This window comes from Mustelus asterias, chromosome X, assembly GCF_964213995.1.
Source record: "Mustelus asterias chromosome X, sMusAst1.hap1.1, whole genome shotgun sequence".
Taxonomy (NCBI): Eukaryota; Metazoa; Chordata; class Chondrichthyes; order Carcharhiniformes; family Triakidae; genus Mustelus; species Mustelus asterias.
Window position 1 is genome coordinate 13,866,670 of NC_135834.1, and position 24,533 is coordinate 13,891,202.

General features: G+C 43.1%; 1 protein-coding gene across 1 annotated transcript; it reads left to right on the top strand.

The window, feature by feature from the left end:
* The first annotated feature begins 10,826 nt into the window (after positions 1-10,826).
* On the top strand, positions 10,827-22,917 carry LOC144481827 (aquaporin-4). The gene is made up of 5 exons (XM_078200981.1): positions 10,827-10,841; positions 13,793-14,149; positions 17,365-17,529; positions 19,436-19,516; positions 22,699-22,917. The coding sequence occupies exons 1-5, from the start codon at positions 10,827-10,829 to the stop codon at positions 22,915-22,917; spliced, it is 837 nt and encodes a 278-aa protein (XP_078057107.1).
* The last annotated feature ends 1,616 nt before the right edge of the window (positions 22,918-24,533 follow it).

Below are 24,533 nucleotides of genomic sequence, written 5' to 3' on the forward strand. Positions count from 1 at the left end.
CTTCTATGAATGAGGATAAGGACAGGATAAAGGAGTTCTGACAGGATACCAAGTAACCAATTAAAATGTGAATGAGGGACTAATTGGAGCTCTTTCACAGACTACGGGCATATTGAGCTAAATGACGTCCTGTGCCAGATGATTCATTAAACTATCAAAATTAAGGGTTCCTCATTAAAATTGGATGGCAAGCTATGATATAATGCAGTGATTCCCAAACTTTTTTCACTGGGCCGCACTTTCGGAATAAAAATTTTCTCGTGCCACACCAAATTTTTTATTGATGCTAAATACATTCAAAAACAAAAAAAAACCCAACTCCTGGCAGTGCTTGATTCATAACATAGAACACAACTACTTTATAATCATGGGACATCCAGAAAGTATAAAACAATGCTTGTTTAAACCATGTTTCAATGTTTCTTTGATTGTCCTTGAATCTTCCCGCCACACTTGCCATCCTCTCTCGCCGCACCAGTGTGGCGCGCCGCACCCTTTGGGAACCACTGATGTAATGTTACTCTCCACTTTAGTTTCTGTTAAACAATGGTGGAAAACAGTCCTCTCTCTATCTTTCTCATTTAAAGAAGTGAGGAGAGAATCCAAAATGAGATCATGTGGCTCAGAAGAAATAGTTCCAATTAGAAACCCTAAATTTTTTTTCTCCATTGTTACAAGTGCATATTCAGGGAGGGGCTACTAACAAGCACTGGACCCTGTTGCAAATGATTTGACCGTGGCACTTTCACAGCTGATTCCAATTCTGGATCCAAGTCCACAGATGGATTTCTCAGCAGGATTGTTCACCAGGGATTAAGAATGGGAATTATAGATGACATTTTCCATAGGGCACTGAAACCACTTGTACACTTTTTCATTGCGGATGAGATGAGATCAGTATCTCAGCACAGACCAGGGACTGAACGTGAGATTTTCCTGGTCTGTGTTCCTGAGGCACGGCTCAAGAGGGCTGATTTCAGTTCCACATTAAAAGCTTGCTTTTGGGAAGCAATTTGGAATTAAATGTTGAGGTTGCATGCAAATTGAGAAAATGCTTGGTGATTGAGTAGCTGTACAGCAGCATTGTCGAATGTCTGCAACACATGTTTCTTGCTAATGTTTTTCCTGTCTCTGACAAGTGGTTCATGACAGAAACAGCTGTTAATCTAATAATTAATACATGAAACAAATGTAAAGAAAGTGAAGCCAGGCTTTCTGTAGAAATCAGGTTCTCGGATAGACACTCAGCATTAGTGAGTAATTATCTGGAGAATATGCATGATGTTAAAAATGAATCCCTGGAGAACAATGCAATTTTCCTATTCTCTCCCACTATTTCATTACTTCCCCTCTGCACTTTTCTATGCCATCTGTTCAATTTTCCTCCCAGTTTTCATCTCTCGCTCAATATATAGTATCAACCCTCTAGCAACCATTCTTTAAGTTTATTTATTTAATAGTCACAAGCAGGCTTACATTAACACTGCAATGAAGTTACTGTGAAAATCCCCTAGTCGCCACACTCCGGCGCCTGTTCAGGTACATTGAGGGAGAATTTAGCATGGCAAATGCACCTAACCAGCACGTCTTTGGAGTGTGGGAGGAAATCGGAGCACCCGGAGGAAACCCACGCAAACAGAGAGAATGTGCAAACTCCACACAGACAGTGACCCAAGCTGGGAATCGAACCCGGGTCCCTGGTGCTGTGAGGCAGCAGTGCTAGCCACCGTGCCGCCTGCACTCTTTAAGTGTAGGACTAGTCTGGGAATTAAGCTAGTAAACTAATCTGATATCCAAATATCAGCCGAAATTTCATCGACCAATCAGTGTTGGTTCAAAGTTGAAATAGCTTTGAATTGATGCAAAATGTCCTAATGTCCAAATGAAGTAGTCCTAATGTTGAGAGCTTGACTATGAACACACTGACTGTAACATTAATTCTGTGCGACCGAGGAGCACTCCAGTGACATGGGGTCAGCATACTGGACAAAATGTTGATTTCAATATAATGTGACAAGTGGCACATGGCACGATTTAGGAAATAGTCTTTCAGAGTCCTTTCTTTTGTTCGAAACTGTTTGGACATGCAGCTTCTCAATTGTTTGTTTGTTTTTCTCTTGAGTCAGCAAGCTAGTTGGGGAAAAAAAATAAAATGCAGTGGACTTAAAGAGAGAAAAAAAAATCATTCCAGAACTCTGAGCTGTCAGAACAATGAGGATGACACACAGGGTCAGAGGAAAGTGGTGTGTCTGGATTTAGCTGATGCATTTTTTTTCAAACTTTTCTTTGTTCTCTTTGTAAAAGGGGGATAAGCACCGAGTTTATGAAGAGGTGGTTAAAAACACAGGGATTTTGCTGATCGTGTTCATGCTGGAACCCAAAGCTCAGCCAGCACAGCAGATTTGAGAGTGATAGACAGATATCATTCATTGTTCAGAATGGTGGCCTTGCATTTCAGATGCTGATGCTGAGAATCTCAGCTCCGTGACAACAGTCAGCACATAATGTAGCTCTGGAAGCAGCATGGACACCAGTAAAGAGAGTTTTAAATTATAGCCTTCTCACATTGTAAAGTAAAGCTCCAGCTCTGTTTTAAGGTTAACAAGCGTTCAAGAGAATTGTCAAGGTCAGTACGTTACCACTCCACCAAAGGGGGAGGTATTACTGCATCTGGTTCTAGGGAATAAGGTGGATCAAATAGGACAAGCGTTAGTTGGAGAAAAGTTAGAGGACTGTGATCTTGGTACCATAAGATTTAAGTTAGCTGTGTTAGAGGACAGGAGCAATCCAGAGTAAAAAAAATTAACTGGGGAGAGCCAATTTTAATGGGGTCAGAATGGATCTGACCCAGGTAAGTTGAAATCAAAGATTGGAGGGGAAATCTGTGACAGAACAATGGGCTTCCTTCAAAGTGAATTTGGTTCGGGAATGGTCAATGTACATTCTCACGAGGAAGAAGGGTAGAACAAACAAAGCCAGAGCTCCCTGGAAGATGAAAGAGACAGAGAGTAAGATTAGGCAGAAAAAGGGGTGCATTTGATTTGATTTTGATTTGATTTATTATTGTCACACGTATTGGGATACAGTGAAAAGTATTGTTTCTTGCGCGCTATACAGACAAAGCATACCGTTCATAGAGAAGGAAAGGAGAGGGTGCAGAATGTAGTGTTACAGTCACAGCTAGGGTGCAGAGAAAGATTAACCTAGTGCGAGGTAGGTCCATTCAAAAGTCTGACAGCAGCAGGGAAGAAGCTGTTCTTGAGTCGGTTGGTACATGACCTCAGACTTTTGTATCTTTTTCCCAACGGAAGAAGGTGAAAGAGGTGCGTGGGGTCCTTAATTATGCTGGCTGCTTTGCCGAGGCAGCGGGAAGTGTAGACAGAGTCAGTGGATGGGAGGCTGATTTGCGTGATGGATTGGGCTACATTCACGAACTTTTGTAGTTTCTTGCATGTGACAGATGATACAAGGCTGAATATGGCAATTTCAGGGAATAGTAAAAAATAAGAGACACAAAGCAAGAGTATGAGAAGAGACTGGCAGCTAATATGAAATAGAAGCAAAATGTTGCCATATTAAAGTAAATGGGCAATAAAAGGAGGAAGGGGCCAATTAGGGACCAAAAAGTACAAGGAAAGAAAAAGTTGGGGCTGTTGTCCTTCGAGAAGGTTGAGGGAAGATTTGATAGAAGTGTTCCAAATTATGAGGAAGATTTATGAGGAAAATCAGAGTCGATAGGAAAAACTGTTCCCATGGGCACAGAGGTCGAGAACCAAATTTAAGGTAAATGCCAAAAGCACTAAAGGTGACATGAGGTGATTTATGCAGTGAGTGGTTAGGAAGTGGAATGCTGAGTGTGGTGGAAGCAGATTCAATCAGAGCTGTCAGAAGGGAATTGGATCATTAACTGAGGAGAGAGATTTGCAGGGCTACGGGGAAAAGGTGGGGGAGTGGGGATGAAGTGAGTTGCTCTTATAGAAAGCAAGCATGGACATGACTGGCCAAATGACTTCCTTCAGTGCTAGAACCATTCAGTGATTCTATAAATCCTGGACTCTGCCTTTTTCAGGTTCTGCATTTTTTTTTATTCGTTCATGGGACATGGGCATCGCTGGCTGGCCAGCATTTATTGCCCATCCCGAGTTGCCCGAGGGCAGTTGAGAGTCAACCACATTGCTGTGGCTCTGGAGTCACAATGTAGGCCAGACCAGGTAAGGATGGCAGATTTCCTTCCCTAAAGGACATTAGTAAACCAGATGGGTTTTTCTGACAATCGACAGTGGTTTCATGGTCATCAGCAGATTCCTAATTCCCGATTTATTTTATTGAATTCGGATTCCACCATCTGCCGTGGCGGATTCGAATCCGGGTCCCCAGAACATTAGCTGAGTTTCTGGATTAATAGTCTAGCAATAATACCACTAGGCCATCGCCTACCCCTCATGAGGCAATCACTGTAGCCAATGCACAAAATGCGAGACTCCTGTGGACTGTATTTTAAAGTGGAGTGTAGTTTTAAAAACAGCCCGTGATGAAGGTAGAGAGCTCCACACTGAGAACATGCTCTCATGGTTTCCTTGTGTGCTTTAGAGAACCACAGAAACACGAATCAAAAGTAGGATTGAAAGAAGCCACAATCAACACGTCGCCCTGCTTTCCATTTCAATTTCACTTCAATTTCAGCAACAATAGCAGAGATGTCACATATTGAATAATATATCTCTTAAGATATCAAAGATTTATTTACAAGATCATAAGATCTTTCTCTTAGAGGCATGCCATCATCCAGTATGGGACTGGACAGTTCAGTCTTTGATGGGCTATTGAGAAATGTGAAATGACCAAAAATCCGATGTTTTTAACCACCACATGAATTTATACAATGTGTATTAAAAAAAAATCCAAGGCTCTATAAAATAGAACAAAGGCGAATATGGTGAATGCTGGAAACTTGAAATATCAACAGAAAATGGTGGAAATACTCAACAGGTCAGACGGTATCTGTGGGAAAAGAAACCGTGCATGTTTCAGGTCAATGACCCTTCGCCAGACCTCCAATGGGAGGCAAAAGAGGGTAGTAATTGACAAATAAAGAAACAGAAAACAGCTCTGAAACATGGGGTGGGATTCTCCGGTCTCGTCGGTGTCAGGACCCGACGGAGAATTTGGCGTTCCAGCCAATACTCCATTCGCTTTCAGCAGCCCTGGAAAATCCCAGCTGCCAACGAGGACGGAAGATCTCGACCATAAACTCCGTTTCTCTCCACAGATGCTGCCTGACCTTGAGTACTTTCAGCATTTTCTGTTTATCCTTTACTATAGAAACCTTGTGTTTCCACTTCCTTCTGTGTGTCATGATGTGAGGGGAGTGAGTATTAATTAATGCTGGTGATGTTTTCAATGACTTTTCTTCAGCACAAAGCAAACCTCAGATGTTAAGCTAGGATCCCAGTCCACCCCCTTCCTATCCTGCACTTTTGGACTTGGCAAAAGATGGTAATTCTAATTAATATCACAAACTTGTGTATGTTTATATTTTCAAACTATTGTACGTTAGGCGGACATATTAATCCAATAACAAGCTGTGGCTCACGCTTGCTCACCTAATGAGGATTCATGAAGATAAATGGCCTTCAGTAGAGTGATAATTATAAACATAAAAAAGCGATGGCTGAGTTGATTTAGAACAGAAGTCTAAAACTGCTCATAAGTCTTTAATGAAGTGTACAACTGTCAGCCAGTGAAGGATGCAATAAGGGAGCTCGCCTTCCCTGCAACTGGCAATATGTAGTCTGTCTCATTATTACATCCAAGTAATGGAGGGAGCCTTTGTTGGCTGAATGTTTAACCTAAGCACACCTCTGATATCATAATACTTCAAGTCTTTATTTGATGCCCACGTTTATTAACTGAGCTTGCCAATTTGGGGTTGCTATTCATAAAGCAGTGCTTTCCCTCCCTTGTAAATTAAGTGGCTATTTCTCCGAATCTCAGTTTAAAAAAATGGTGGACAACAGTTGCCAGGGCAACTGCAGTTTGTGAGGGAAAGAGCTTCTCTGTGCTTTGAAATGAAAATACCTTGTTACCATGACGACATGCCATTCAATGGTACTTCAAAAAGCCACAAACAGAGTGAAAACAATTTGCACAGACCTTCAGTTCCTTTAGCTTTGTCCCCACTGCTTTTATCCCTGCCCATCAACCCTGATCGGAAACTATCATTGTGCCTGGTATCTCTCCTCATGGACAGTGTAATCACAAACTTGATCCCCTTTTGTAGTTATCACACAGCTGGCTCACCTCAATACAGTGTCCTGTCTCCAAATATATCAGAATTAGAAACTTAAAAAGAGAATGAAAGTCTACAGAGGAGACGATTCAGTTTCAGATAATATCCCAGTGTGTCTCCATACAAACTGCGTGTCACAGTGGTTAGCACTGCTTTCTCACAGCAACAGGGACCCGGGTTCAATGCCCGGCTTGGGTCACTGCCTGTGCGGAGTTTGCACGTTCTCCCCATGTCTGCATGGGTTTCCTCCAGGTGTTCCGGTCCCTTCCCACAGTCCGAAAGACGTGCTGGTTAGGTGCATTGGCCATGCTAAATTCTCCCTCAGTGTACCCGAACAGGCGGCGGAGTGTGGTGACGAAGGAATTTTCACAGTAACTTCATTGCAGTGTTAATGTAAGCCCACTTGTGACACTAATAAATAAACTTTAAACTTTACGATCACTCTGGTTAGGAATGGATGGGTACACACTCAGATCCAGAATTAGTTTGTCACATAATGTGAAAGTTGTTTGTATAGCAAATTATTATTCAATAATAATCAGGAAACTTAATGATGCCTGTCAATTTATAGCGGAAAAGAGATTCAAAGTGAATTGTTATTGGTGAACCATCATAGAAACATAGAATCCAACAGTGCAGAAGGAGGCCATTCAGCCCATCGAATCTGCACCGACCACAATCCCACCCAGGCCCCATTCCCCATAAATGATCCCGCATTTAAATTGGTAACAACAGGTTAGAAAATCATTTGTATTGCATTGCCTTTGCTGGAAGGTAGTGTCAAACTACCCATCTAACACATGAATGGAAGTGTTACATTTCCGAATCCCTTGGTTCAATGTCACCAGTCACCCCCACAAGCAGATCTCACAGCTCCTAGAGATCGGAGTGTGTCTTTATCCACTCAGTATCCCGGTAAATATAACAAGGCCCAGGAACCAAACCCTTACCACTGCAATGCAGCTTACTAAATAGATCACAGACATCGGTGTTGGGCGGGGACAAGATTGTGTTTAGCGGCGATGCACTACATGGTCAAATAGTCTGCTGACCTTGACTGACTCGACTCACACATGAAGGATGTCAACTTGGGTGAGGTTTTGAACCAGAACCCAACACAAGAGGGAAGGACAGAGGCAAACTTAGCTACAGAATAATGTTGCATTCTAGTCAGGCTGGCCCCTGCGCTTTTATTAATATATTCAGAGGTTATTGACATATACAAATTAATTTCACTGTAATTAAAAGGAGTTTCTAAGACAGTGCCTAATCTTTGCAATGTAAGCCTTTATTTCTGAGCTCCATTAACATTGCAGGCTTTCTTGTAGTTCATTAAAACCATGTGATTCAGCGCAGGGCAGATCAAACACTGATCATGTTTCTGTGCACTTCAAAGGAGGCGATGGCCACTTGTGCTTGCTTTTGGTTAAAGAAAACAGTGCATCAATTCAATATTTAGCTTTAAATCTACGTTTTAACAATTTTCCCAGTTCAAGAGTTCCCATCTCAATCATGAATCACTCAAATTGAGAAGCTCGGGGAATGAGCAATCTCTGTGTTAAGTTCCATTTTTAAGTATTGCCAATTTCATGAATATTAACACTCATTTTGCAATCACGGTAAAATTGAGACTGTGCGTCGCGGGGAGGTTACAGGCAGCTCACACCGAATCTAGAATCATTTAGAATAGACTACAAATACAGGAAAGGATGTATGGTGTACGGTTGTTCGAAACCTTGGTGGCCCCTTTGGTCCCGATCTCATATTCGCATCATCACTAAGACACTATTTCCGCCTCAGTAACACTGCTCCACTTCACCCCTGTTTCAGCTCATCAGCTGCTGAAACCCTCATCCATGCCTTTGTTGCCTTTAGACTTGACTACTCCAACTCAGTCCTGGCTGCTCCTCCACATGATGTGGAGATGCCGGCGTTGGACTGGGGTAAACACAGTAAGAGTTTTAACAACACCAGGTTAAAGTCCAACAGGTTTATTTGGTAGCAAATACCATTCGCTTTCGGAGCGCTGCTCCTTCGTCAGATGGAGTGGAAATGTGCTCTCAAACAGGGCACAGAGATACAAAATCAAGTTACAGAATACTGATTAGAATGCGAATCTCTACAGCCAACCAGATCTTAAAGATACAGACAATGTGGGTGGAGGGAGCGTTAAGCACAGGTTAAAGAGATGTGTATTGTTTCCAGACAGGATAGCCCGCAAGTCCAGGAGGCAAGCTGTGGGGGACACTATATTCTGCACCCTCTCCTTTCCTTCTCTATGAATGGTATGCTTTGTCTATAAAGCGCGCAAGAAACAATACTGTTCACTGTATCCCAATACATGTGACAATAATAAATCAAATTAATATCTCCATAGGTAACTCTTGTGGAGATTTTTGGGCTGTTTCATCACATTAAAGATGCTATATAAATACAAGTTGTTGTTGCAGGCAGCATGGAAAGCCACACTTGGCTGCTTCCTGGATAACAGTCACTAATGTTTAAAATGCTGTTTCTATATTCAGATATCATCTGAACAGTATACAAACCCTTTTCTGTCATAAGACCATAAGACATAGGAGCAGAATTAGGCCACTCGCCCCATCGAGTCTGCTCCACCATTCAAGCATGGTTGATATGGTGAGCCTCACATCTGTAGTGGGTAAGTTGTTGGAAGGTATTTTGAGAGACAGGATCTACAGACATTTAGTGACGCAAGGACTGATTAGGGACAGTCAGCATGGCTTTGTGAGTGGAAAATCATGTCTCATAAATTTGATTGAGTTTTTTGAAGGGTAATGAAGAAGGTAGATGAGGGCAGTGCAGTTGATGTTGTCTACATGGACTTTAGCAAGGCCTTTGACAAGGTACCGTATGGTAGGTTGTTGCATAAGGTTAAATCTCACAGGATCCAGGGTGAGGTAGCTAAATGGATATAAAATTGGCTTGATGACAGAAGCCAGAGGGTGGTTGTAGAGGGTTGTTTTTCAAACTGGAGGCCTGTGACCAGCGGTGTGCCTCAGGGATCAGTGCTGGGTCCACTGTTATTTGTCATTTATATTAATGATTTGGATGAGAATATAGGAGGCATGGTTAGTAAGTTTGCAGATGACACCAAGATTGGTGACATACTGGACGTTATCTCGGATTGCAACGGGATCTTGATCAATTGGGCCAGTGGGCTGACGAATGGCAGATGGAGTTTAATTTAGACAAATGCGAGGTGATGCATTTTGGTCGATTGAACCAGGGCAGGACTTACTCAGTTAATGGTAGGGCGTTGGGGAGAGTTACAGAACAAAGAGATCTAGGGATACAGATTCATAGCTCCTTGAAAGTGGAGTCACAGGTGGACAGAGTGGTGAAGAAGGCATTCGGCATGCTTGGTTTCATCGGTCAGAACATTGAATACAGGAATTGGGACATCTTGTTGAAGTTGTACAAGACATTGGTAAGGCCATACTTGGAATACTGTGTACAGTTCTGGTCACCCTATTATAGAAAGGATATTATTAAACTAGAAAGAGTGCAGAAGAGATTTACTAGGATGTTACCGGGACTTGATGGTCTAGGCTTCACTATCACCAGCAATCTGTCACTTGATACTGTAGTCAACACACACATTGCAAAAGCAGCAGCTGTTATGGCCAAGCTGAGTAAGAGATTATGGAACGACAGCAACCTGACCGAAAGTCTACCAGCCTATGTCCTCAGTGCATTCTATACAATAGTGGGACCGGGAGAACATTTGCTTTTCCTCCTCCAGATATCATGCCCTTAAGAGAGTGTTGGCAAGCATGAACTTCCATTTATTGGATTGCTCCATGATTGTGCTTGGCAAAGTACTGCAGTGTCCTTCTGCAATATGGTTCACCAGCAAACTCTCCCACTCTTACAGCCTGCCATTGGAAGGATTTACAGGCTAGTATTCAACCTGTTTGGTCACGTTATGAATGCACTTTATGTGGCCGTCAGGTCCTGAAGTGGGACTTGAAGTCGGGGCTTCGGGCCCAGAGGCAGGGATACTACCCACTGTGCCACAAGACTTCTCACAACATGTGCTGGGCAAGAGACAAGGCTGAACAGTTTCCAGCTTTACTGTCTCAGATGCATCTCTGCTTGGAAGGACATTGGGAGAGGGGAACCGAAATGGAAAGCTCAGCTGGCAGCGAAGAGGGTGCAGAGAACATGGAGGCCAGCGAATTTGCACCTTCTCAACCCGCTGTTTTCCTCTGCAGCAAATGTGGCAGAGATTGTGCCATGTCAGAGTGAGGTCCCTGAGTCACACCAGGCGAGACTTAACAGAATTGACCAACACGGCACAAGCTATCGACTCACAACACGGAAGATTGCCACGAGAAGGAGGGAGCTGGTTGGGAATTGAAATGGATTAATTTGTTTCATTGGGAGCGATAGGTCTGCAGTTTGTCTCTCCTACTCTTGAGCTCTTTGAGGATCCCTTGTGGTTTTGTTGAAAGACACAGCCCAGAAAAAATATTCTGGAGTGAGATCAGTTACCAGAAGCTTGGCTCTCAGCATGTCCCTCCGAGAGGTAAGGAAAGGGATTCAATTTTCCCCACCAAATCAGGGGATATTAATATCTTGATGGCAATTAGTGTTCGCTTATAATTCGTTCATCATAGGATACTAAATGATCTTGTTCAAGCTTACTTTAACAAGTGGTTTGAAGTGCTCATCGTTTTTCTGCAGATTACGGCTTTTAAGCATGCATTTTTGAACTTCCCAGAGATTTGTTTTGGTGTGGTAGATTTATAAAAATGGGGAAAAAATAGACCAACAGAGGGTCGTGGAGAGACATGAATAGGTGAGCCAAAAAAGACAACTAAAATTCGATATTTTAGCTTGAAAGGCTAAAATGATGAATAAATGCAGGCAGATGGATACAGAGGAGAGAGAAGTAACAGGATATATAGCATCGGGAGACTGATAAACAAAAAGACAACGGATGGATGCTGAAACTTACAGTAAATCTGATAAAGAGGATAAACACCAGGCTACTAAATAAGTGGATATAAAGAAGCAACTCAGAGGCAGAAAAAAACACAAAAGGATTAACAGAAGTGATAGATGTGTAAATGAATAGGTTGCACATAAATTTAATGGTTAACAATTCATTAATCAGTTCGTTTAAATTAGTCTTTTTACAAGGTTAATATAATGTATACCTCATTCTGTGTACGGTACCAACTGAGTAAAACCCAATCAATTTTCTTTGTATATTCAATGTTTTCTCCTGTAGATAAATTAATTAACATGTCAAGATTAGCAGAGCTGATATTTAGTTGCTACATTAGCTAATTTAATGATGAAGAGGCTGGTTCATTTCTTAAGTTCTCAGATGGATGCAGAAGTGGCATAAATGATGCACATCTGTAAAGTTTCTGTGATTGTACAGATGGGATGTAGCTCCTGTAGGATAGCCTGGGAGGTTTACTTTTCACTGTTTATGTTCGTGGCTAACGGACAGGAATTGAGCCAGAGTAGTATTTGGTGTATGTTGTAAGTTACGTAACCCTCAATATGGGTACCATGAAAGCTTGAAGGTCAGTATTGATAATAATCTGCTATTTCCCTGTGAAGTGCTGAAAGCAGATATAAAACCTGTCTAATCAATTTATGGATGTCTTCTGTAAAATGTCCCTGTGCTACGTGTAAGAGCATTACCTTTCATGTCATGGAGATAGGAAGAAATGAAGTAGAGAGAGAAATAGAAAATGGCGAGAGAAAATCAAATTTGCAAAATGTGACGAGAAAGATAGACAGAACAAGAGAGCGATAGAGAGAACAAAGTAGAAACCCAGGGATATCAATTCATTTTGGGGATAGTGCGTCAGCTGCCTGTTTTATAGTTTGACTGGTTTTCTTTCTGACAGGTGGAGAATTTATACTGTACAATCTTTCTGATTTATCCCAGTGATGTAACTCAAGGATACTATAACTGCAGGTGTCCCCTGGCATGGTGAGCAAGTCATCTTGCTGCTGGTATAAACTCTTTAGCAAGGAGAGGGAAAGGCAGAGAGTGACAGAGAGGTGGGGCGGCACGGTAGCACAGTGGTTAGCACTGCTGCTTCACAGCTCCAGGGACCTGGGTTTGATTCCCGGCTTGGGTCACTGTCTGTGTGGAGTTTGCACGTTCTCCCCGTGACTGCGTGGGTTTCCTCCGGGTGCTCCGGTTTCCTCCCACAATCCAAAAATGTGCGGGTTAGGTTGATTGGCCATGCTAAATTGCCCCTTAGTGTTCTGGGATGTGCAGGTTAGAGGGATTAGCGGGGTAAATATGTGGGTTATAGGGGCTGGGTGGGATTGTTGTCGGTGTAGACTCGATGGGCCAAATGGCCTCCTTCTGCACTGTAGGGATTCTATGATCTATGAGGGGAAAAAAAAGATAGTAAACAGAACACCACTGGTTGACGTGAACTGCTTAAGCACCGGGAATGAATAGAAAACCAAAACAAAATGTTGAATTGTACAAGAGCAGAATTGAAATGTTGCTCTGTAAGCTTGTGTGTGCTGCCTTTAAGCCATTTTAACTGAAATGCCAACTATCCCCAGATCTCACTTATTTTGCAGGATAACATTAATAATTTACTGGTCAAAAACATGCATGTTCGGACAGAAAGGTTATGACAAGAAGCTTGGGGTTAACATCAGTCTTAGGGCTTTCCATGCATAGAAATCCAAGATTTGTCCACTCGGGCCCAGAAGACATCAACTGGTATCGATGGAACATTTATGTGGGGACCTCGGGCCTAGGTTGAGTTCTTGTGGGAAAAAGCCTGCAGGCTTCTCTTGAGATTTAGCAAATATTTTTTGTGAGGAAGGCCAGAGTTCTCATTCAGGAGTCAAGTCAAAATCATTCTTGTAAGGAAGGGAGTGTGAAAGCTTTGCTAATAACTGGGTTTTTGGTTTTGATGGGGCAGGGGAAGAGGACAAGATTATCTAAGTAATGATAGCAATAGCAGTGGAAGTGTTGAAATTGGTTGTGGGAAAGTGCACAAAGAAGGTCATTGCATCCTTGTGGCTAAATGAAGATCTGTTCATCTTGAAGGGAAGGTTTGGTAAACACTTGGATGGATTTAATCCAGATTATGCAGATGAGAAAGGGTGGGAGGAAGCTTGGGTGGACCTCAAACACAGGCCAGATGCCCTGTTTCTATGCTGTACCGTTCTATATCATTCAATATAAAGTTTGCAAGGTGAAGTCGCTATAGTCCCAGATGACCATAGGCTGCTCTCCCCTTTGAGGGGGAGAGCTGACTGGTGGTGATTTAACCTGAGGATCACCACACCTCAGGCAAGGGGCAAGGTTGAGGAGGCAAGACTTCATGAATAACCTCAGCTGGTACAGGAATTGAACCCACGCTGTTGGCGTTGCTCTGCATCACAAACCAGCCGTCCAGCCAACTGAGCTAACCGACCCAGGGAAATGAAATCTGAAAGGGAAATGAATTTCCACAGTGGCTCTGTCTTTCTTTGTCTTAGGAGTTGAGGAGTCGCAGGTTCTGGCGTTCAGTCTTAGCGGAGCTGGTTGGTTCCCTGGTCTTGGTCGCAGTTATTCTGGGTGCCTCTGCCCCTGGACAGGAAGATGGAGTTCCAGTGCTGATGCAGGTGGCTGTGGCTGCCGGGTTTTCTGCTGTCAGTCTGATCCACTGCTTTGGAGAGATTAGCGGTGCCCAGGTAAACCCAGCTGTCACCCTTGCCTTCTTGTGCACCAGGAAATTGGATTTCCTCCAGTTTGTGTCCTACATTCTGGCTCAGTGTCTTGGAGCTGTGATTGGGTCAGGGATAATCTACATGTCGTTGCCAATCAAGTCAACATCAAGGCATTTAGTCAACATGGTAAGTCCACTTCTGTTACTGCATTTGTTCTAATGTTTTAGCTGTTGATTTCCAATACACACCCATTTCTCCAAAATGGAGAGTGGAAACCAAACAATAAAACACACAAAAAAAATCAATTCGCCAGGGGTGTCGCAAACAAAACTTTGTTTTTTGAGAGGTGGCTGCATTTTGTGCCTATTTCTATTCATCCTGGGAAGATAGAGAGCTTGCCAGACCAATTCAATAGGTATTAGGAGTAAATCATGTCCTGATAGCTACAGTCACACGCAAGCCACATAGGTTCCTTTCCTGAAAGACACTTGTGAACCACGAGGATTGCTGCAGCTATCTGACAGCTTTCATCGTCATTTTCCCATGAATTACTAGATTTATTCAATTGACAATTTACCACATTGGGATTTGAACTTGCAATCTCTAGGTTAAATAGTTTTATAGCCATATATAAATAGTTAAATACCTATAACCACTGTAACTCCTGTGCCCTTGTAAACTGCAGTAAGTTAAGTTCTTGGGTCCCTGATTTCCTTCCATGAAACTTCCTCCAAATATTTTTCCTACTCAGCCCCAGACTTCAATTAAATCTTTTCCTGCTGTGTTTTTCTCTACTCATTCCCCTTCCTCTTTTCCTTATGCTTCTTTTAGATTCAAGTTTCCAATAGCACTACCTCTCATCTACTCCCTTACGCTATAATTTATAACACTCTCCAAATAAAAAAATGGCAGTGCCAATCGCTCTGATTTGTTACCCTTGTTAATGTTCATGACGCGCATTTAAGCAGCAATAAGGAGCAGCAATGCAATCCAGAAAAACCCCCTGGGAAATATGCCTTCTATCTTCAATTAGAACGAACAAAATCTACCATCAAAACCAGTCCTCGGTGACGCCAAACAATTTAAAAGCAGTATTTAACACGAATTCACCCATGTGAGGAGCAGAAAGTGAGATTGACTCAACGCAGGAGTTTGGTTTTGAACAGTTCAGTTTAAATGTTGATTGCCTTTTAGTTGTTAATTCATAGAAACCAGTGAACTTGGTGAACTTGGAACTGAGAGACTGGCAGTTAGTTGTTAATTGTTAACTGCATAGTTACAGCTGATTAAGCATGGAAAAGAGCAATGGATGAAGTGGGATGTGGAGATAAATTAGTGAGAGCACCCATAATTGATATATATTTTATAGTATTAATCTACACATATATATATTTGTGTGTGTGTATTTTCGGAAAGCCATAAATAGTTTTATAGCCATATATAAATAGTTAAATACCTATAACCACTGTAACTCCTGTGCCCTTGTAAACTGCAGTAAGTTAAGTTCTTGGGTCCCTGATTTCCTTCCATGAAACTTCCTCCAAATATTTTTCCTACTCAGCCCCAGACTTCAATTAAATCTTTTTAAATAAGGTGCCACATAAGCAATGTGGGCTTAGTAAAGAGCAGAATCTGCCCCACCAGATTACTACCCAGGCAATTAAGGCAAAAATTAAACGCTTGGCGTAATGAATTAATAAATGTCACGGCAAGAAAGCAAAGAGTTGGGATAAATTACTGTGTTTCAGTTTATTGGGACATGAGTAGTGAAATGCCCCAAAGATCTGTGCTGGGGCTTCTTTCTTTTTCTTTATTCTTTCATTGGATGTGGGCATCGCTGGCAAGGTCAGCATTTTTTGCCCGTCCTTAATTGCCCTTGAACTGAGTAGTTTGCTCGGCCATTTCAGAGAGAAGTCAACCACATTGCTGTGGCTCTGGAGTCACATGTAGGCCAGACCGGGTAAGGACGGCAGATTTCCTATTCTGAAGGACATTAGTGAACCAAATGGGTTTTTCCAACAACCAATGATAGTTTCACCAAAAGAGAAAATGCTGGAAAATCTCAGCAGGTCTGGCAGCATCTGTAAGGAGAGAAAAGGGCTGACGTTTCGAGTCCAGATGACCCTTTGTCAAAGCCAACGATAGTTTCACGGTCATCAGAATTAAGGCTGTAAGAGGTGTTGTGGCGCAGTGGGTAGCGTTCCTGCCTCTGAACCAGAAGCTCCGAGTTTGAGTCTCACCCCAGGACTTGATGGCCAAGGAAGATGCATTCATAACCTGGTCAAACAGGTTGTGTGTCAACCTGTAAATCCTTCCAACATGCCAATGGCTGGCTGTAAGAGCAGGAGAGACTCCTGGTCAGCCACACTTGATTTAGAGTGGCGCCCCTCAAGCTATAAGCCCCTGGCAACAGGCTCGAGACCTGTTCTAGGAATTGCCAGCTATGGAAACAAATGAAAGTCTGTCTTAGTGCAACCACTAGGTGCAGGGAGAGAATTGGAATTACTAAGACTCACTTTCAATTCCAGATTTTATTAATCTACCATGGCAGGATTTGAACCATGCCCCCAGAGCATTAGCGTGTGCCTCTGGAGTACTAGTCCAGTGACACTGCCACCATCTGCCCCCCACATTTGTTTTCAATCACGGAAGTATGCAACACAGAAAGCCGTAATTCATCATGCCTGAAACTCGAACCAAACAATAATCCCCTTGCCCACTTTCTCCCCAATGCCCCGTGTAATCTTCTGATTCAAAGGTGATTGACCTTACATTTAAAAGATCCAATGGCCTCTGCCTCAATATTCCAAGAACCAAAGCATTTAATGGCCCAATAACATAAAAACATTCCTCCAACCTCTCTCCTCACTGTCTTGTGACAATTTTAAATTAAAGGTCCCTTAAACTGATTCCCCCAACACAGGAAACCATTTTTTCCTATTCGCTGTATCAAAACCCTTCATAGTTTAAAAAAAAGTCAAGACTCTGCACAGACAGTGACCCAAGCCAGGAATTGAACCCGTGTCCGTGGCGCTGTGAGGCAGTAGTGCTAACAACTGTGCCACCATGCCGCCCCTTACTTTAATGCCCTTTCTACTTTGGGGCACACAAAACCTCACACAGTCTTCTCAATTATGGTCGAACCACTGCATTGTGCAAATGTATCGTTACTCTTGTACTCTGTGTTATACTTGTAAAACCAAAAATGAAAATTCACTTTTCATGACTTTATCTATAGACACTTGCGCTTTCAGGAACATTATGCCTTTGATTGGGATTGTGTAATACACAAAATCTGTGTAAAGCATTTAAATACACAGTATCAATCATTATGCAGGCATAGTTTCCTTTATGTATCCTGGGAGTCTCAATCTGATCCAATTTCATGTGTTTCTGAGCAGATCAACAAAGATGGAAATGCTGGCCAAGCTCTTGCAATGGAGATTTTTGCCACATTCCAGCTGGTGTTCACGATATTTGCCATGGATGATCATCGGCGTAGGGAAGTGGGAGAATCTGGTAGTCTGGCAATAGCGTTCAGTCTGACAGCAGGAATCCTGGCATCGGTAAGAAGAACAAATGTCTGCTACGTTTTTAAAAAAGAGTCTTTCTCAGAGTTACAAAGTTACTGTGCATGACACATAAAAATTTCCTCTATAATGAATGACAGAGGGAAATTTGTCCTTACTACACAATGGACCAATTTTCGATTCAATAGTAATAAGTAGGCCCCATTATTTTGTGCTTTTAGAAGCCGACTCCCATTAAGTTCAACACCTAAGCTGTAAATATCCGTTAAAACCATAGGACAGCTCAAGATCAAGCAGATTGAAGATATAGCTTGACCCCTAATTCAACCTTAAAGGGCACTATATGGTCCGTGCACTGTGCAGTTACACTATCTCAGCAGCAAGGGACACATGAAATCAGATTGGGGCAACTCAATCTGGTCTCAGTACACATGAGCCCACAACACAAGTCTCCAAGCTGGCAATTGTACGTTGGGATGCCACAAGAATGGGTTATAGGAAATGAAAAATATTTCCGTGGTATGGTAGAAGCTGTCCTTCGAAAGCTGCGGAACTCTAACAAACATATTTTCAATTAACCAACAGTTTTAAGGCTTAAAACAAAGTAGTTCCTTTTAAATATTGAGGGCGGAATTCTCCCAAAAATATTCTAAGTGTTGAATTCGCGGGAAAACTGGAGTAATTCACGCTGTTTTTTTCAGTGGGAGTTCAGACTAGAATTTCCAACACTGCAGAGGCCACAGCATGAATATCACTAGATTTCAGCAGTGGGGCCTATTCCTGGGAGGCTGAAACCAGCAGGACTTTGCGCATGCGCAGTGGCCCCGAACTGTCAGCCTCCCGTTTGCTGGCCAGCTCAATCATGGCCAGCCCGGGACCCCTGCAGTGCTGCCCCCTGCAACCACCCCACAGCCCGCGGAGCAGACAGCGCCAGAAATCCGGCGCTGGGAGACGCTAGCAAGGCCCGAACTCTTGCGGGAACCCCGCGAATCACACCCCCTCGAGCGATTCTCCAAGCCCGCTGCACTAAAAAATTAGTCATGATGTGGAGATGCCGGCGTTGGACTGGGGTAAACGCAGTAAGAGTTTTAACAACACCAGGTTAAAGTCCAACAGCTTTATTTGGTAGCAAATGCCATTAGCTTTTGGAGCGCTGCTCCTTCGTCAGATGGCTCCATCTGACGAAGGAGCAGCGCTCCAAAAGCTAATGGCATTTGCTACCAAATAAACCTGTTGGACTTTAGCCTGGTGTTAGAACTCTTACTAAAAAATTAGCGCAGTGGGATGGAAGAATCACCCCCTTAGAGTTCCAAGGTGATTAAACATATGTTTGCTCTTTGAGTATGGGAACAATTCTGGGATTTGTCTGTGTTTCCTGTACAATCGCTAAAATATATAAAATTGAATGGGGCGGCACGGTAGCACAGTGGTTAGCAGTGCTGCCTCACAGCGCCAGGTTCAATTCCCGGCTTGGGTCACTGTCTGTGTGGAGTTTGCACGTTCTCCCTGCGTCTGCGTGGGTTTCCTCCGGGTGCTCCGGATTCCTTCCACAGTCCAAGATGTCTGGGTTAGGTGAATTGGCCATGCTAAATTGCCCCTCAGTGTCAGGGGGATTAGCTAAGGTAGATGTATGGTGTTGTGGGGATAGGGTCTGGGTGGGATTGTGTTCAATGCAGACTCGATGGGCCAAATGGTCCCCTTCTGTAGGATTCTATGATTCTAATTTTATTAATTCACGGTCCTACTATGGAGAGCGACAATGTGTATCAGGGACTCCAGGCAGGTTGTCCCCAAGACTGTCTGTTATGAACAGACATGTATCTGAATTTGTGACATGCACTGGGACCAGGCAAAGTGCCGCAACGGGAACACAAGTTTTCGGTCCCTTTAGCTCCATGAGAATCAGCGGGGGTTCACTGACTTCTGTGCTTATTTCCTGCAGGGTAAGTTCTCAGGAGGCAGCCTAAATCCCGCAAGATCTCTTGGACCAGCAATAATCACCGGATTCTGGGAACATCACTGGGTAAAACAAAGGTTTTCAATGCCCATTTCATATTCATATACAGATGCATTTTCATTTGTAAATGTCTTCACTGAAACCCTGTGGCCATTGCAAATGTTTTAATACAAGCTAGCAATAACATTTTCCAATTGGAATGGAAAAATAAAAGCTCCACTTGTGTGGTTAAAGGAATTCTGTGCGATAAGCACAATAATGGCTGCATCCTCAAATGTTCCAATAAAAACTATTCCTTTATCTTTATTTCTGAGATGTGTTTGGCACAGAAAGGTAGATTTCAAACATTTAATTCAGTATGGCTGCACAGTTTCTGAGGTAGAGGAAGTTCTAAGACACAGTAGGATAGATTTGCTGTATCCCATGATGTCCAAGTGGAAATTGTGCATTGTGAGTTATACACTTCAATGAACTAGTTAATGGATATTTCACTGTCGTGGCTATGTTACTGGACTAGTAACCTAGAGGTCTGGGCTAATAATCTGGAGAGCGTGAGCTCAGATCCCACAAGGGCTTTTTGAGAATTTGAACTCAGTTTAGAAAAACTGGAAATAAAAGGCTGTTATCAGTAAAGGTGACCATGAAGCTGTTGGATTGCCCTAAAAATCCAACTGGTTCGCAAATGTCCTTCAGATAAGGAAAGCTGCCATCCTCAGCTATTCTGGCCTAAATGTGACTCCAGTTCCACATCAACATGGTTGACTCTGAAACTGCCCTCGCGTGACTGATCAATTTGTATCAAATACAAGAGGTTCCACCATCATCTTCTAAGGGAAACTGGGGAATAGGATTTCCCACACACAAGCAAAAATCCTGAAGCAAGAATAGTGAAGTGCAACAATTAAAAATCCAGAAATAGCAAAAGAGCAGGAAAGCAAAAGTGAAAAAAGAGGCAAAAATGCAGCAAAGCAAAAGCACAGAAATGCAGCAAAGCAAACGTGCAGAAATGCAGCAAAGCAAACGTGCAGAAATGCAGCAAAGCAAAAAGCACAGCAATGCAGCAAAGCAGAAATGCAGCAAAGCAAATGTGCAGAAAAGCAAAATGTAGAAACTGAAAATGCAGCACGTAAAATGCAAAAATCAAGGATTAGAAAATTGAGCAAATGAAAATGCAATGGTACAGAGTACAGCAAACAAAATTCCAGAGATCAAAATCTGATCAAAATTCCAGAGATCAACACACTTTTTAAATACTCAGTTTTCCAAAGGCCAAGCATGGTCCTTTGTTGTCCACTTTCGAATGGTGAACCAAGCGCACAAAAACAATCCTGGTGCAAAAAAATCAAATCAATCAATCAGGTAAATACTCTTAATTTGCACAGCAATCTGGGCTTCTCTGAAGTTCGCGTACATTTTCTATCAGAACAATTTGGACCACCTGGAAACCTAAATGCAACACAAATCAATTCCATGATGTGCATGTTCTGTGCTGATGGCCGAAAAAAGATCCTTGATGTTTCAATCCCTAGTCTTCGCCGCCTGCCAGTCCCTGAATGCGAGCTGATAATGATGGAATGTTGCTCAACAAAATGCAGTTTTAAGCCTGATTTAAATTGAGTTCAAAAAGTGACAGAGAAGTAACTTTAATCACTCAGAGCAGAGATGCACATCGCAGAGACATACTGAAGCAGACACTTCGGGTGCCAGGTGTACATAATTACTAATGAAATGTCTTATTCCAGTGGTTTAGCTGAAAATGAACACTATTCATCCAAACAGTAGCAGGTGGATTCAAGTGACAGCCACTAGCCAAGAACTCAGTTATTCATTGTCAGCTGTCCCTCAATTCGAGGATGGCACGGTGGCACAGTGGTTAGCACTGCTGCCTCACAGCGCCAGGGACCCAGGTTCAATTCCAGCCTTGGGTCACTGTCTGTGTTTGCACGTTCTCCCCGTGACTGCGTGGGTTTCCTCCGGGTGCTCCGGTTTCTTCCCACACTCCAAAGATGTGCGGGTTAGGTGGATTGACCATGCTAAAATTGCCCCTTAGTTTCAGGGGGACTAGCTAGGGTAAATGCATGGGGTTATCGGGATAGGGCCTGGGTGGGATTGTGGTCGGTGCAGACTCGATGGGCCGGATGGCCTCCTGCACTGTAGGATTCTATGATCTAATTAAAGTCATCAAAGCTATGAGGTTAAGTTAAGCTAACCGATTTCACAACCAATGAATCAGATCTAAATTCTGCAATCCTTCCACATCCGGTCGTGAATGGTGGTGGACAATTAAACAACTCCACAAATATCCCCATCCTCAGTGATGGGGGAGCCCAGTACATCAGTGCAAAAGATAAGGCTGAAGCATTCGCAACAATCTTCAGCCAGAAGTGCCAATTGGATGATCCATCTCAGCCTCCTCCGGAGATCCCCAGCATCACAGATGTCAGTCTTCAGTCAATTCAATTCGCTCCATATGATACCAAGGAATGGCTGAATGTACTGGATACTGCAAAGGCTATGGACCCTCATAATATTCCGGCAACAGTACTGAAGGCTTATGCTCCAGAACTTGCCACATCCCTAGCCAAGCTGTTCCAGTACAGCTACAACACTGCCATCTACCTGGGAATGTGGAAAATTGTCCAGGTATGTCTTATCAAGTTAGACAAATCCAATGGGGCGGCATGGTGGCACAGTGGTTAGCACTGTTGCTTCACAGTGCCAGGGACCCCTGGTTCAATTCCCGGCTTGGGTCACTGTCTGTATGAAGTTTGTACGTTCTCCCCGTGTCTGTGTGGGTTTCCTCCAGGTACTCCGGTTTTCTTCCACATTCCAAAGGTGTGCAGGTTAGGTTGATTGGCCATGCTAAATTGCCCCTTAGTGTCAGGGGATTAGCAGGATAAATATGTGGGGTTACAGGGATAAGGCTTGGGTGGGATTGTTGTCGGTGCAGGCTCGATGGGCCAAATGGTCTCCTTCTGCACTGTAGGAATTTTATGAATCTAGTCAATTGCCACCTCATTAGTCTACTTTTAATCATCAGCAAAGTGATGGAAGGGGTCATTGACAGTGTTATCCAGCCGCATTTACTCAGCAATAACCTGCTCACTGACATTCAGTTTGGGTTCTGCCAGGGCTGCCCACATCCCATGAATGGGTATAAAAAAGGTTAAGTGGCATACTTATGCCACCACATAAAACAATGAGTGCTGATAATGTTGATTGGAACTTTCTATTCATTGTTCTTGCAGGTGTACTGGATTGGCCCTACCCTTGGTGCTGTCCTTGGTGGTATTTCTTACGAGTTCTTTTTTGCCTCCAGCGCCTCCCAGGAAAAGCTCATTGCCTGTATCACCTGCAAAGATATTGAGATTGTGGAAACAGCCAGCGTGTCCCGTTCATCATTACTGACAGTCACGCAGTCTGCAATGCGAGCAAAACAGACTGCAAAAGTGCAGGACCACAGTTAAAGTTAATATGATACATTTGTTTCACTGACCTATATAGATAGCCGGGATTACTTTTCTTGAATTTGAGCTAGAGACATGGTTGTCACAAATATTAACAATTAGTGTTAGCACCCCTGGTAGTTCTGTTGGTGAGTGCACTGGGTAGTGTGGCTCTGATGCATACAGTTCAGAAATCCCCAAGTTCAAAACCCCCAGTGCGTGCTGAGTTAGTTGATCTCACAAAGCCATCATTTGGGACATTACTATTGCTGTCAGGGCCTCTGGGTTAAGGAGGACACAGTAAGAAGTCTCACAACACCAGGTTAAAGTTCAACAGGTTTATTTGGTAGCAAATACCATAAGCTTTCGGAGGATGTCCCGAGGCATGGTACATTGGGGAAACCATGCAGACGCTACGACAACGGATGAATGAACACCGCTCGACTATCACCAGGCAAGACTGTTCTCTTCCTGTGGGGGAGCACTTCAGCAGTCACGGGCATTCAGCCTTGGATCTTCAGGTAAGCGTTCTCCAAGGCGGCCTTCACGACACACGACAGCGCAGAGTCGCTGAGCAGAAACTGATAGCCAAGTTCCACACACATGAGGACGGCCTAAACCGGGATGTTGGATTTATGTCACATTATCAGTAACCCCCACAGCTTGCCTCCTGGGCTTGCAGAATCTCACCAGCTGTTCTGTCTGGAGACAATACACATCTCTTTAACCTGTGTTTAATGTTCCCTCCACCCACATTGTCTGTACCTTTAAGACCTGGCTGGTTGTAGGATTCGCATTCTAATCAGTATTCTGCAACTTGATTTTGTGTCTGTTTGCACTGTTTGAGAGCACATTTCCACTCCATCTGACGAAGGAGCAGTGCTCCGAAAGCTTATGGTATTTGCTACCAAATAAACCTGTTGGACTTTAACCTGGTGTTGTGAGACTTCTTACTGTGTTTACCCCAGTCCAACGCCGGCACCTCCACATCTTAAGGAGGACAGCCAGGTTCTTACTCCTCTTTATTAGAAAGTACATATATGAACATCAGGTTGGCTGTGATTCTGCCATGGTTGAATGTCATGATGTGGAGATGCCGGCGTTGTGCTGGGGTAAACACAGTAAGAAGTCTAACAACACCAGGTTAAAGTCCAACAGGTTTATTTGGTAGCAAACTTAATAAACCTGTTGGACTTTAACCTGGTGTTGTTAGACTTCTTACATGGTTGAATGTCCCACTAACACAGGCCATGCCTGTGCAAAAATATGCTGGCCTCATCCAATAATGCAAAGTCAGCTCATTTAGATATTTTTCTGGTAGTCTCAACACAAAGCTCACAGAACCGCATCCCAGCATCATTGAAACATAGCCCGACAAGAGCTCTATATTTTCAGAACAGAAAACAAAAATTGGATGGAAAGTAAGGGAAGCTCATGTATCTTTATGTTTGTATCTCATCAGATTTCGGATTTGCTTTTGATACGGGCAGTGGGAGATATAAGCTGTAAAAAAAAAGTTTCTGTTGAAAACCCTTCCAAACACAACAGAAAACTCTACAAAATAATCGCGATTAAAGAAGAATATATTTTGCTGCACATTATATCCCCATTAAAACGAATCCTTGGAAGCCAATTAA

Excerpts from the sequence above, each read along its gene's own strand:
- LOC144481827 (XM_078200981.1), top strand. Across the intron at positions 14,150-17,364 it reads CAAGGCATTTAGTCAACATG|ATCAACAAAGATGGAAATGC; the intron begins GTAAGTCCACTT and ends GTTTCTGAGCAG. Across the intron at positions 19,517-22,698 it reads GATTCTGGGAACATCACTGG|GTGTACTGGATTGGCCCTAC; the intron begins GTAAAACAAAGG and ends TTGTTCTTGCAG.